This window comes from Coregonus lavaretus (genome assembly GCF_964263955.1).
Source record: "Coregonus lavaretus genome assembly, chromosome: 30".
In the NCBI taxonomy this organism is placed as follows: Eukaryota; Metazoa; Chordata; class Actinopteri; order Salmoniformes; family Salmonidae; genus Coregonus; species Coregonus lavaretus.
In genome coordinates, this window is record NC_140017.1 from 27,727,078 (window position 1) to 27,741,033 (window position 13,956).

General features: G+C 45.7%; 1 protein-coding gene across 1 annotated transcript in view; it reads right to left on the minus strand.

The window, feature by feature from the left end:
• Positions 1-6,454, minus strand: part of LOC311106188 (uncharacterized protein) — a gene marked incomplete at both ends in the record, with an annotated part of 166,262 nt that extends 159,808 nt beyond the window's left edge. The window contains 3 exons of the mRNA XM_084148501.1: positions 2,685-2,915; positions 6,029-6,174; positions 6,348-6,454. Of these exons, the coding sequence (XP_084004627.1) occupies positions 2,685-2,915; positions 6,029-6,174; positions 6,348-6,454 (484 nt within the window). The remainder of the gene's footprint in view (positions 1-2,684; positions 2,916-6,028; positions 6,175-6,347) is intronic.
• Positions 6,455-13,956: the final 7,502 nt, after the last annotated feature.

Consider the following 13,956-nt stretch of genomic DNA (forward strand, 5'->3'; position numbering starts at 1 on the left):
TCAGGGATTTCACCATGACAGTTACAGAGTTTATTGGTTGTGATAGCAGATAACTGAGGATGGATCAACAACATTGTAGTTACTCCACAATACTTACAGTTGAAGTCAGAAGTTTACATACACCTTAGCCAAATACATTTAAACTCAGTTTTTCACAATTCCTGACATTTAATCAGAGTAAAAATTCCCTGTCTTAGGTCAGTTAGGATCGCCACTTTATTTTAAGAATGTGAAATGTCAGAATAATAGTAGAGAGAATGATTTATTTCAGCTTTTATTTATTTCATCACATTCCAAGTGCGTCAGAAGTTTACATTCACTCAATTAGTATTTAGTAGCATTGCCTTTAAATTGTTTAACTTGGGTCAAACATTTTGGGTAGCCTTCCACAAGCTTCCAACAATAAGTTGGGTGAATTTTGGCCCATTCCTCCTGACAGAGCTGGTGTAACTGAGTCAGGTTTGCAGGCCTCCTTGCTCGCACACACTTTTTCAGTTCTGTCCACACATTTTCTATAGGATTGAGGTCAGGGCTTTGTGATGGCCACTCCAATACATTTACTTTGTTGTCCTTAAGCCATTTTGCCACAACTTTGAAAGTATGCTTGGGGTCATTGTCCATTTGAAAGACCCATTTGCGACCAAGCTTTAACTTTCTGACTGATGTCTTGAGATGTTGCTTCAATATATCCACATAAGTTTCCTTCCTCATGATGCCATCTATTTTGTGAAGTGCACCAATCCCTCCTGCAGCAAAGCACCCCCACAGCATGATGCTGCCACCCCCATGCTTCACGGTTGGGATGGTTTTCTTCGGCTTGCAAGCCTTCCCCTTTTTTCCTCTAAACATAACGATTGTCATTATGGCCAAACAGTTCTATTTTAGTTTAATCAGACCAGAGGACATTTCTCCAAAAAGTACGATCTTTGTCCCCATGTGCAGTTGCAAACCGTAGTCTGGCTTTTTTATGGTGGTTTTGGAGCAGTGGCTTCTTCCTTTCTGAGCGGCCTTTCAGGTTACGTCGATATAGGACTCATTTTACTGTGGATATAGATACTTTTGTACCTGTTTTCTCCAGCATCTTCACAAGGTCCTTTGCTGTTGTTCTGTGATTGATTTGCACTTTTCGCACCAAAGTACGTTCATCTCTAGGAGACAGAACGTACCTTCAGGCGTTTGGAAATTGCTCCCAAGGATGAACCAGGCTTGTGGAGGTCTACAATTCTTTTTCTGAGGTCTTGGCTGATTTCTTTTCATTTTCCCATGATGTCAAGCAAAGAGGCACTGAGTTTGAAGGTAGGCCTTGAAATACATCCACAGGTACACCTCCAATTGACTCAAATGATGTCAATTAGCCTATCAGAAGCTTTTAAAGCCATGACATCATTTTCTGGAATTTTCCAAGCTGTTTAAAGGCACAGTCAACTTAGTGTATGTAAACTTCTGACCTACTGGAATTGTGATACAGTGAATTATAAGTGACATAGTCTGTCTGTAAACAATTGTAGGAAAAATTACTTGTGTCATGCACAAAGTTGATGTCCTAACCGACTTGCCAAAATGATAGTTTGTTAACAAGAAACTTCCGACTTCAACTGTAAATGACAGAGTGAAAAGAATGATGCCTGCACAGATACAAAATATTGCAATACATGCATCCTGTTTGCAATAAGCCACTAAAATAATACTGCAAAATTAAGTGCCAAAGAAATTAACTTTTGTCCTAAATACAAAGCGTTATGGGGCAAACCCAACACAACACATCACTGAGTACCACTCTCCATATTTTATATGTATGGTGAGGTATGTTATGGGTATCCTTGTCATCGGCAAAGACTAGGGAGTTATTCGGGATAAAAATAAACGGAATAGAGCTAAGCACAGGCAAAATCCTAGAGGAAAACTTTGTTCAGTCTGCTTTCCATCAGACACTGCATGACAAATTCACCTTTCAGCAGGACAATTACCTCAAACACAAGGCCAAATATATTGTACACTGGTGTTGCTCACCAAGACAACATTGAGTGTTCCTGAGTGGCATAGTTACAGTTTTGACTTAATTCGGCTTGAAAATCTATGGCAAGACTTGAAAATGGCAGTATAGCAATGATCAACAACCAACTTGACAGAGCTTGAAGAGCTTTTTTAAGAATAATGAGCAAATATTGTACAATGCAGGTGTGCAAAGCTCTTAGAGACTTACCCAGAAAGACTCACTGCTGTAATCGCTGCCAAAGGTGATTCTAACATGTATTGACTCGGGGGGTTGAATACCTATCTGTAAGGGTTGGTGTGAGGTGTGACCCAGGTGCGGTGCAGGATAGACAGTAGGCAGTAGGCAGAGATAGTGAAACAAGGATCTTTACTGGTGGTCCCGAAGCCAGGATACAAAACAACGGAATTAACACGATAACAGAAAGGTGGAGCAAATAAATCTCAAAAAACAGGCTGACAGCCAAAATACGAAATAGCAACTATGATGAAATAATAAAGAAACAGGGAGAGCATTTCTCGAGTACCTGTAGATACTTCTTCGATCAGACACTGATTAGTACTGCTGAGCATAGAGAAACTAGAAGAGAAAACTGAGCAAGGGAACACAGGGAAGTGAGGGCATAAATACACAGGAGAACAGGTAGACACAGGTGATAGTGCCCCCCCAACGAACGGCCCCAGCCGTTCACCTCGGAGCCTTAGGGGCGACGGAATGTTGCTATCAGCCCTGGGTCCAGAATGTCCCTCCTGTGCACCCAAGGCCCACTCCTCCAGCCCATAACCCTCCCAGTCCACCAGAAACTGGAGGACCACCCGCCAGCAGTCCAGGATCCGGTCCACAGTAAAAGCCGGCTGCCCTCCGACGAGGCGCAGCGGGGGAACAAGACGAGGAAGGGGAGCAGGGGACAGGTGGCGACGGGCTTGAGGAGGGACATATGGAACGTGCGAAAAACCGATGTGGGCCTGGACCGACGGGACCGCCGCCTCCTCCTCTTGCTCAGGGAATAGGGGGGGGGGGGGTTGTTACCCGTATTGGCACTGGAAGGGGGACAGGCCGGTGGACAAGCAGAGAAGGGGGTTGTGGATGTACTCCTCCCACGCCAGTCGCTGACTCCACGTAGCTGGGTTTCTGGAGGCGTAGCACCTCAGCACCCCCTCCAGATCCTGGTTGACGTGATCCATCTGCCCGTTAGACTGGGGATGGAAGCCGGAAGACAAGTTGATGGAGGCGCCAAGGCTGGAGGCGAACTGAGGGCCCCGATCCGACACCACATCTTGGGGAAGGCCTTGGACCCGGAAAACGTGCTGCACCACCAACTTAGCTGTCTCCCGGGCCGACGGGAATTTGAGAAGGGGAATGAAGTGGGCAGCTTTCAAAAACCGGTCCACAATGACCAGGATGACTGTGTATCCATCAGAGGGGGGTAGGGCGGAAATGAAATCCATCGAGATGTGGGACCAGGGGCGCTTGGGGATAGGCAGGGGTTGGAGCAGCCCTGCCGCGGGCTGACGTGAGCTCTTTGTGCGCGCGCACGCTAGGCAAGCAGCCATGAAGGTGCCCGTATCCCCCTCAGCTGATGGACACCAGCACCTCCTACACAGGAACTCCAACATCCTGGCGCCCCCCCGGATGGCTGGTGAGGTCGGACGCGTGTGCCCACTGAAGCAGTCGCGAGCACGCCGCCTTGGGTACGTACATCCTCCCCAATGGACATCCGCCCGGATCGGGCTCCCACCGTAGCGCTGCTCTGACCAGCCTATCGATTCCCCACGAATCTGGGGCAGCAATCAGGGCGTTGGGGACAACGGGGTCTTCCCTCTCCACCAGGTCCACGGGGTCAAACTGCCGGGAGAGTGCATCAGGCTTGGTGTTCTTCAACCCAAGACGGTATGAGATCTTGAGCCGGAACCTGGTGAAGAACAACGCCCGAAAAAGAAAAGGAAATAGCCGTCCCCCTCCCGAATCTTCACCAGGTTGTAGGCATTTTGTAAGTCCAGCTTGGTGAAGATCCGGGCTCCCTGCAACGACTCGAATGCCGTCGTCATCAGAGGGAGAGGGTAGCGGTTCTTAACCGTGATGTCGTTGAGCGCCCGGTAATCAATGCACGGCAGTTGCCCGCCGTCCTTTTTCCCCATGAAGAAGAAGCACGAGTGCCTCGTCGATATACTCCCTCATGGGCAGCGTTTCATCTGGTCGGGACAAGGAAAACAATTGCCCTCGTATGGGCATGACGCCCGGCAGGAGATCGATAGCGCAGTCGTATGGCCTTTGAGGAGGTAGGCCCTTGGCACGCCTCTTACTAAACACCTCCCCCAGATCCCAATACTCCCGGGGAACGCCTGCCAGGTCTGGGCCGGTGACGGAGTCTGTAGCCGGCGTCCTCCCGGTGGCAACCGCCGCTAGGGCGGTAGGCAGTTTGGAATGCGGGACCTGGGGAAGAGGTGAGGAATGGTAGGTGGTCTGGGATGGTGGTTTGGGCTGATGAGTGGTCGATGGAGACCGGAACAGGACAGGGGGCGGAGCCTCCCTCCAGGATGAGCCGGCCCGTGGACCAGTCTATCCGGGGTTTGTGTGCGACCAGCCAGGGGTGCCCGAGGACGAGGGGACACTCCGGAGAGTCCACAATGAAAAACTGGATATCCTCCCATAGACCCCCTGCCACAAGGACACGCATGGGGACAGTGCGCCGGGAGATGAAACCCGACCCCAACGGCCGGTGTCGTGGATAATTATCACTATACTTGTTAAAAATCAAAAGTTCTTCCAGAGTTTTTGTAGAATGAAAATATACTTTTATTACACGAAGCAACGAAAGCCGAGATGATTTGAAGAACATCTGTTTTCCCTGACTCGGAGCTCTCCTTTTATACAGACACAAATGCATAGTCATGCTTATACAACCTACACAGTTACTCCATTATATGTACATGATTAACATCCTCCAGTGTCACATGTTGTTTACTCACGAGGGCTACGTGCACTTCTCTAAATGGGGCCTCTGTCACTTATCTCATTATATTGTTGGCGTGACTCAAATAATTATATACAGTGGGGAGAACAAGTATTTGATACACTGCCGATTTTGCAGGTTTTCCTACTTACAAAGCATGTAGAGGTCTGTAATTTTTATCATAGGTACACTTCAACTGTGAGAGACGGAATCTAAAACAAAAATCCAGAAAATCACATTGTATGATTTTTAAGTAATTAATTTGCATTTTATTGCATGACATAAGTATTTGATCACCTACCAACCAGTAAGAATTCCGGCTCTCACAGACCTGTTAGTTTTTCTTTAAGAAGCCCTCCTGTTCTCCACTCATTACCTGTATTAACTGCACCTGTTTGAACTAGATTCCGTCTCTCACAGTTGAAGTGTACCTACGAAAAAAATTACAGACCTCTACATGCTTTGTAAGTAGGACAACCTGCAAAATCGGCAGTGTATCAAATACTTGTTCTCCCCACTGTACATACGTACGTTAAAGAACAATCACACTCTGTATTGACTATATTCACTATCCAGGCATGCATCTGGAGTACAAAGTATCAATCATGTTCATTCTGTTTTACCCTTATCATTTCATAACACATTATAAAACATATCAATCAATACTTAAACATGGTTTAAACATGTCATGTCCATCACCCATTCTCAACCACATACATTTAAGCCTGTCCCAACAGCCATCCTCCCTGGACCTTAAGCCACTATGGTTTTTCCTTGTGACTATGTGCATGTGACTATATGTGTCAGTTCATAAGCACAAACAAGTGACAACACTAGTTCCATTGTTACTCCTATCTCCACACAGCTACAACGATACATTTTATTTAAATCACGTCATTGACATACCCAGACCAGCTGCAGGGAGTTAGAGGGAATCATCCATTATCAGAAGCACAGCGTTTGCACTAAAGAAATGTCTCTGCTCTGTTTTAACCCTTTAATTGGTTCTTAATCCATAAGCATTTAAGGCATATAGGCGTTTCATTCTACAACATATGTACTAGAAAATCATCCATACCGGCCGTCCAGGCCCATGACCGGAACCAGCTCGGAGAGGGAGATTAACGGAACGCTCCATCCTTGGGCCAGCCCCGCATCCATCAGGTTTCCCGCGGCCCCAGAATCCACCAGTGCATGCACCCGACGTGCAGCGCGGGCCCACTGAACCCTGACAGGGAGAAAAGTCAGGGAGTCTCTGGAGTTGGGGTTTCGGTTCCGGCCCGCTAGCACCCCTCCCGATATTAGCAAGCCCTCCCGTTTCCCGGCTTCTCCGGGCATGAGTCGCAGTGGTGACCTGCCTGGCCGCAGTACAGGTAACGTCCCTGGCGCAGCCGCCTCTACCTCTCCATCCTGGACAAGCGCGCCGCACCCAGCTGCATAGCTTCCTCCTGAGGCGTCTCCTCCCTGAATTGGCTGAAAGCCTCCAGGCTGGAGGACACATAGTGCATCGCTCCGAAACTGCGACCCCCTCCTGTAACACTTATTTCATCAAGATATATGTTTTATTTTCCATGAATACACACACTACCGGTCAAAAGTTTAAAACTCCTACTCATTCAAGGGTTTTTCTTTATTTTTTACTATTGTCTACATTGTAGAATAAAAGTGAAGACAACAACACTATGAAATAACACATATGAAATCATGTAATAACCAAAAAACTGTTAAACAAATCACATTTTATTTTATATTTGAGATTCTTCAAATAGCCACCCTTTGTCTTGATGACAGCTTGGCACACTCTTGGCATTCTCTCAACTAGCTTCATGAGGTAGTCACCTGGAATGCATTTCAATTAACAAGTGTGCCTTCTTAATAGTTAATTTGTGGAATTTCTTTACTTCTTAATGCGTTTGAGCCAATTAGTTGTGTTGTGACAAGGTAGGGGTGGTACACAGAAGATAGCCCTATATGGTAAAAGACCAAGTCCATATTATGGCAAGAACAGCTCAAATAAGCAAAGAGAAATGACAGCCCATCATTACTGACAGCCCATCATTAATGACAGCCCATCATTACATCAGACATGAAGGTCAGTCAATACGGAAAATGTCAAGAACTTGGAAAGTTTCTTCAAGTGCAGTCGCGAAAACCATCATGCGCTATGATGAAACCGGCTCTCATGAAGACCACTAAAGGAATGGAAGACCCTCATGTCTACCTCATGAAGCTAGTTTAGAGAATCTCCAGGTAGCCTAATGTTCTGGCAAAGATGAGTCAGTAGTAGATTGCTAAACTGTATTTTATATGGACGATAAACGTAGGCCTACTCTGTTTTTGCCAGGCAAAACTGTAGGAAATGAATTAAGTTATTTCTGGTCTCTAATCTGGATATGCACACACGCCTTTGAGTGCCAATGCTGATGACTTGTCATTGGTAAACAATCAAGACATTATTATTATTATTATTATTATTATTATTATTATATTATTATAAGACATGCAACTTTTGGTTCTGAAGCATAGGCCTAGATGAGAAATTAACAACGACTTGCGGGCAGTTGGTTCAGAACAACAACGGCAAAAAATGTATTTAAAAAATAAAACATTTTGGGGGAAATTATACCACCACTTAATAGGGCACTTTGGAAACTGGAAGGGCAAAGGGACATGTGCTATGCACAGGTAGAGCCCTATCTGTGCACGTGCCTGCTGCAGGCATTCCCTGGTGACACGCCAGGGCCTCCACCCAGCTGGTGAGGTTCCAGCGCCTCTACCCAGCTGGTGAGGTTCCAGGGCCTCCACCCAGCTGGTGAGGTTCCAGCGCCTCTACCCAGCTGGTGAGGTTCCAGGGCCTCCACCCAGCTGGTGAGGTTCCAGGGCCTCTACCCAGTTTATGCAGCCTGACAACATTTCTCTCAAACTGTTTAAATCTGACTTTATATGGTAACAGTACTTGTCACTCAGGTCTTGGACTCAAATCAAAAAATATATAGATGTCACAATTTGTCCAGTTAATTATTAAAAAATAAATAATTTGTCACATAGACGGGTTGGCTGACAATGTCACGAAAATGATGCACGCTCACCAATGTGGCCGGAAGCCATGCTTTGTTATGTTTCGCAACGGTCAGGTAGCTAGCAACAATGACTAGAAGCTGCCATGTGGGGAATCGTAGGTGGCTCGTTTCAGCTAGCTTTTCTTGTTCTTGTTTTGATGTGTTTTCACTGATTTCATGTCAATGCTAATATGGCAAACATTCGCTAGTTAGCTAACCAACAACTGTAAAAATGTATTTGAGAGACAACAAGTGCTCATTTTGCAAATGTATTTATGTTTTCAATAAACATTTGGAGAATATAGTTGTATGTTGTCAACAAACAACCAACCCGTCTATTTAACTGTGTAAAACAGGGGTGTCTAACTCATTCCATGGAGGGCCTAGTGTGTGCAGGTTTTTGGTTTTTCTTTTCAGTTAAGCCCTAGACAACCAGGTTTGGGGAGTTCCTTACTAATTAGTGACCTTAATTCATCAATCAAGTACAAGGGAGGAGTGAAAACCCGCAGACACTCAGCCCTCCGTGGAATGAGTTTGACACCTGTGTTATAAAACCTAGCAGTGCTACTTTTTTCTGAGAGTATAACATACATAATATAGTGTTTTGCAACAAAATATGATTATTTTTCTCTCTGAAATAAAACTATATAGTGACAGATTTCAAAGGAACAAGGAATACATGTCTTATAATTTACCAAAATTCATATTCATTTTATTCTGATCACAAAAGTTTTCTGCAGAAATTGTGGTAGTGATCTGGGGCCTCATTTATAACTGTTATAAATACATTTCACACAAAATGTCTGTGCGCAAGTACAAAATGTTGAGCTTTATAAACTTGGCACACACCATGCATACGCATGTTTCCGTTATAAATCAGACTTGTTGTAAAACTGGAGGCTGAAGGAAGACCCTAACAAACTTTTACAGATGTACCATTGAGAGCATGCTGTCGGGCTGTATCACCGCCTGGTACGGCAACTGCACCGTCCGCAACCGCAGGGCTCTCCAGAGGGTGGTGCGGTCTGCCCAACGCATCACGCCCTCCAGGACCTTCAAGGATTTTCCAGGATGGCTTTGTTCACGGGCAGTGACATTTTACATATTTTGCCTCAGGTGTGGCATATCAAGAAGCTGATTAAACAGCATGATCATTACACAGGTGCACCTTGTGCTGGGGACAATAAAAGGCCACTCTAAAATGTGCAGTTTTGTCACATAAAACAATGCCACAGATTTCTCTAGTTTTGAAGGAGCGTGCAATTGGCATGCTGACTGCATACATTTCCACCAGAGCTGTTGCCAGATAATTGAATGTTCATTTCTCTACCATAAGCTGCCTCCAACGTCGTTTTAGAGAATTTGGCAGCACGTCCAACCGGCCTCACAATTCGCAGACCACTCGTATGGCGTTGTGTGGGCGAGCGGTTTGCTGATGTCAATGTTGTGAACAGAGTGCCCCGTGGTGGCGTTGGGGTTATGGTATGGGCAGGCATAAGCTACGGACAACAAAGGCAATTGCATTTTATTGACGGCAATTTAAATGCACAGAGATACGTGACGAGATCCTGTACACAATTCCTTGAGTTGGAAATGTCCCAGTTCTTCCATGGCCTGTATACTCACCAGACATGTCACCCATTGAGCATGTTTGGGATGCTCTGGATCGGCGTTTACAATAACGCATTCCAGGTCACGACAATTTCCAGCAACTTCACACAGCCATTGAAGAGGAGTGGGACAACATTCCACAGGCCACAATCAACTGCCTGGTTAACTCTATGCAAAGGAGCTGTGTCGCGCTGCATGAGGCAAATGGTGGTCACAACAGATACTGACTGGTTTTCTGATCTGTATTCCCAGTCATGTGAAATCCATAGATTAGGGCCTAATGAATTTATTTAAATTGACTGATTTCCTTATATGAACTGTAACTCAGTAAAATCTTTGAAATTATTGCTTGTTGCGTTTATATTTTTGTTCAGTATAGTTAGTTAGTTAGCTAGATGGCTAAAGTTAGCCATCTAGCTAACCAAGGGCAATTCCACCGTAATGGAGTGACTTAAGGCATCTGCATGCTTCAGTTCGGCTGGCGCCTAGCCCGAAATCGTCTAGGCGAACCGAACGAGTGTGCTTGCATACTGAAAAACTAGAAAAAAGTGGCAATAGTACTGTTCGTCCATTTTGAGACACCGTAGCCAGACACACCGTAGCCAAAATAGTCAGGTTTAATCTATGATAACTCAAGAAATCTGTCATTTTTGCAGAGATCTTAGTCGCTCAATTTTACATTTAACTAAGATGTTTGGTGCAGTATTTCTCAACGAAAAAATGTGCATGAAAACTAGTCGTCTCTCATTGAATGATAACAAAGACTTTATTGAAGAATCCCTACTGTTGACCAATCACCGATTAAGGGGCGTTGACTTCAAGTACCGACTTTGGCTTGTCTTGAGAAAGAAATGTGTGTGCCCGAATAGCCGAAAAAATCCTTACCAAAGTCAAAACTAACAAAACCGTCGCCATAATATATGCAGAAAACTCTTCCAAACTATTTTGGCTGGGAAGCATGCGGACGCCTTAAGGCTTTGTTTACACAGGCCGCCCAATTCTGATATTTTTTTCACTAATTGGTGTTTTGACCAATCAGATCAGCTCTGAAAAGGATCTGATGTGAAAAGCTCTGATGTGATTGGTCAAAAGACCAAATAGTGGGAAAAAAATGAGAATTGGGCTGCCTGTGTAAATTCAGCCACTGAGACTCAGATTTGTTACTTTAAAATGTACAGTATGTCAAACAAAAACCAAGGATCTCAAAATTAAACAAACCATACAACTCAGAATAAATTGTTAAAAGTAGTGTTGTGGAAATTCTTACACGGGGACACTTGAAGTCAATCTTAAATGAATCATTGTTTATTGTCAGCGCGCAGGAGAGGTTCCAACCAACTCAATGCACCATAGTACACATGTCAATCAGGAGCTCTGCTCGGGCAGTCCCAGCAGTTGTCTTATATACAGCTATACACAAACAAGTTATATTTGCATGATTTAGCATAATTCATTAATCATTACTGTTTTGTTTTATTCATGTGACCGACCAATACTGGTTCATAACATGTGACAGACCAATACCTCACGAGGATTCTTCTCTCTAAGCTGAGACCTTGAAACAGAGACATCTTTCGTTCTCAAAACAAGGTCGGCATACTGCCAAATTGCAGATACTGATAAGTGAAGATTAGGACAGTCACATGCATGAACACAGAAATTGGTTATTAGAACAGCACATGAATAGAACATGGAAATGTATAGAATAGAAAAGCACCAACATTAACATTTCCATCTCAATAGTCATTGAGCGTAGAGTTGTATGGTTTGTTTAACTTAGCAATTTTTGGTTTTTGTTTGACATCCAGTGGGAAGAACAAGTATTTGATACACTGCCGATTTTGCAGGTTTTCCTACTTCCAAACATGTAGAGGTCTGTCATTTTTATCATAGGTACACTTCAACTGTGAGAGACGGAATCTAAAACAAAAATCCAGAAAATCACATTGTATGATTTTTAAGTAATTAATTTGCATTTTATTGCATGACATAAGTATTTGATACATCAGAAAAGCAGAACTTAATATTTGGTACAAAAACCTTTGTTTGCAATTACAGAGATCATACGTTTCCTGTAGGTCTTGACCAGGTTTGCACACACTGCAGCAGGGATTTTGGCCCACTCCTCCATACAGACCTTCTCCAGATCCTTCAGGTTTCGGGTCTGTCGCTGGGCAATACGGACTTTCAGCTCCCTCCAAAGATGTTCTATTGGGTTCGGGTCTGGAGTCTGGCTAGGCCACTCCAGGACCTTGAGATGCTTCTTACGGAGCCACTCCTTAGTTGCCCTGGCTGTGTGTTTCGGGTCGTTGTCATGCTGGAAGACCCAGCCACGATCCATCTTCAATGCTCTTACTGAGGGAAGGAGGTTGTTGGCCAAGATCTCGCGATACATGGCCCCATCCATCCTCCCCTCAATACGGTGCAGTCGTCCTGTCCCCCAAGCCAGTGGTGCGCTTCGTCAGCCCGGTTCGGCCCGTCCCTGCTCCCCGCACCAAGCCTGTGGTGCGCGTCGCCAGCCCGGTCCGGCATGTTCCTGCCCCTCGCACCAAGCCTGTGGTGCGCGTCGTCAGCCCGGTCCGGCCTGTTCCTGCTCCCCGCACCAAGCCAGTGGTGCGCTTCGTCAGCCCGGTCCGGCCCATTCCTGCTCCCCGCACCAAGCCAATGGTGCGCGTCGTCAGTCCGGTCCGGCCCGTTCCTGCTCCCCGCACCAAGCCTGTGGTGCGCGTCGCCAGCCCGGTCCGGCCCGTTCCTGCTCCCCGCACCAAGTCAGTGGTGCGCATCGTCAGCCCGGTCCGGCCCATTCCTGCTCCCTGCACCAAGCCTGTGGTGCGCGTCGTCAGTCCGGCACAGCCCATGCCCGTTTCACCGGTGCCTGGTCAGGTATCGGTCAGCTGCTCCACACCGGAGCCGAAACAATCCGCTCCACCGATGTCCAGTCCAGCTCCAGCCAGCGGGGCCAGACCAGACCAGGGGCGCTACGGAGGGGTTGTTAGAGGGTGGTGGTCATGCCCGGAGCCGGATCCGCCTCCGAGGAGGAATGCCCACCCGGCCCCTCCCCTGTTGGGTTTATGTTGGCGCGATCGCAGTCCGTGCCTTTGGGGGGGGGGGGGGGGGGGGGGGGGGGGTACTGTTACGCCCTGGCTCTGGGGACTCTTGTATGTTGAGCCAGGGTGTTAGTTTCGTTGTGTAGAGTCTATGTTTCGTGTTTCTATGGTATGTTCTAGGTTATGTGTTTCTGTGTTGGCCGGGGTGGTTCTCAATCAGAGGCAACGAGAATCAGCTGTTGCTTGTTGTCTCTTATTGGGAACCATACTTAGGCAGCCTTGTGTGCACTTGTTTTTTTTTAGTTGAGTTTGAGTTTAAGTTTATTTTTACAGGGACAGTGCACATTAATCAACGTTTCAGTAAAAGTGCCGGTTTTAGCCAGCCGGCTAATTTTCAACCGCAGTCCCTGGGCAGGTTATTAAAAACAATTACAATATAGACAATAACAACATAGAACAAGACATAGCATACAGACATAGCAACATAGGACAAGCAAGACGTAGCATACAGACAGAGCAACATAGAACAAAAAGCAGCAAGACAAAATTCATAAAAGCAACAAAGTGTTTCCACACCTCACAAGTTACAGACAACAGACATGGAAAGCGGCAACACACAGCTAGGGACCATGTTCACAAATCTGATTGACCTTTAGCCATGTCTTCAAGCATTTTGTGAAAGTGTGATATGTGGTGCAGTTATGTGTGTCTGATGGCAGTGTATTCCAGACATGGGAAGCTCTCACAGAAAAAGCGGATTTACTAAAGGCGCTTTTCCTTAGGGGAACTACACAGTCACCTCTCATGGCAGACCTTGTGGATCTGCTGCCATATGTTTGGGTTTTCTGTTTAACAAAAATACTGAGTAGAGGGGGAGCCAAGCCATTTAGGATCTTGAATACAAGACATGCATCGGTGTATTGCACAAGATTTTCCCAACTCAGGAGCTCATGCTTTCTAAGGATGTGACAGTGATGATGGCTATTGGGCTTCCTATCAAGCACTTTGAGAGCCTGTTTGTAGACAGACTGAATAGGTCTTACTGTTGTACAGCAAGCTTGGGCCCAACTAGCCAAACAGTATGTTAAGTGAGTATCATAGATTTGAAATACAGTTTTGCTACCTCTGTAGTCAAACAATTTCGTATAAATCGGAAATTAGCTAGGTTGAATTTGGTTATTTGAATTACCTTTTTCACATGCTTTTTAAAAGAGAGGTTGGAATCAAGTATGATGCCAAGGTACTTAAAATCAGATACCCCCTGGAGCTTCTCCCCTGACACATAGACTTCTG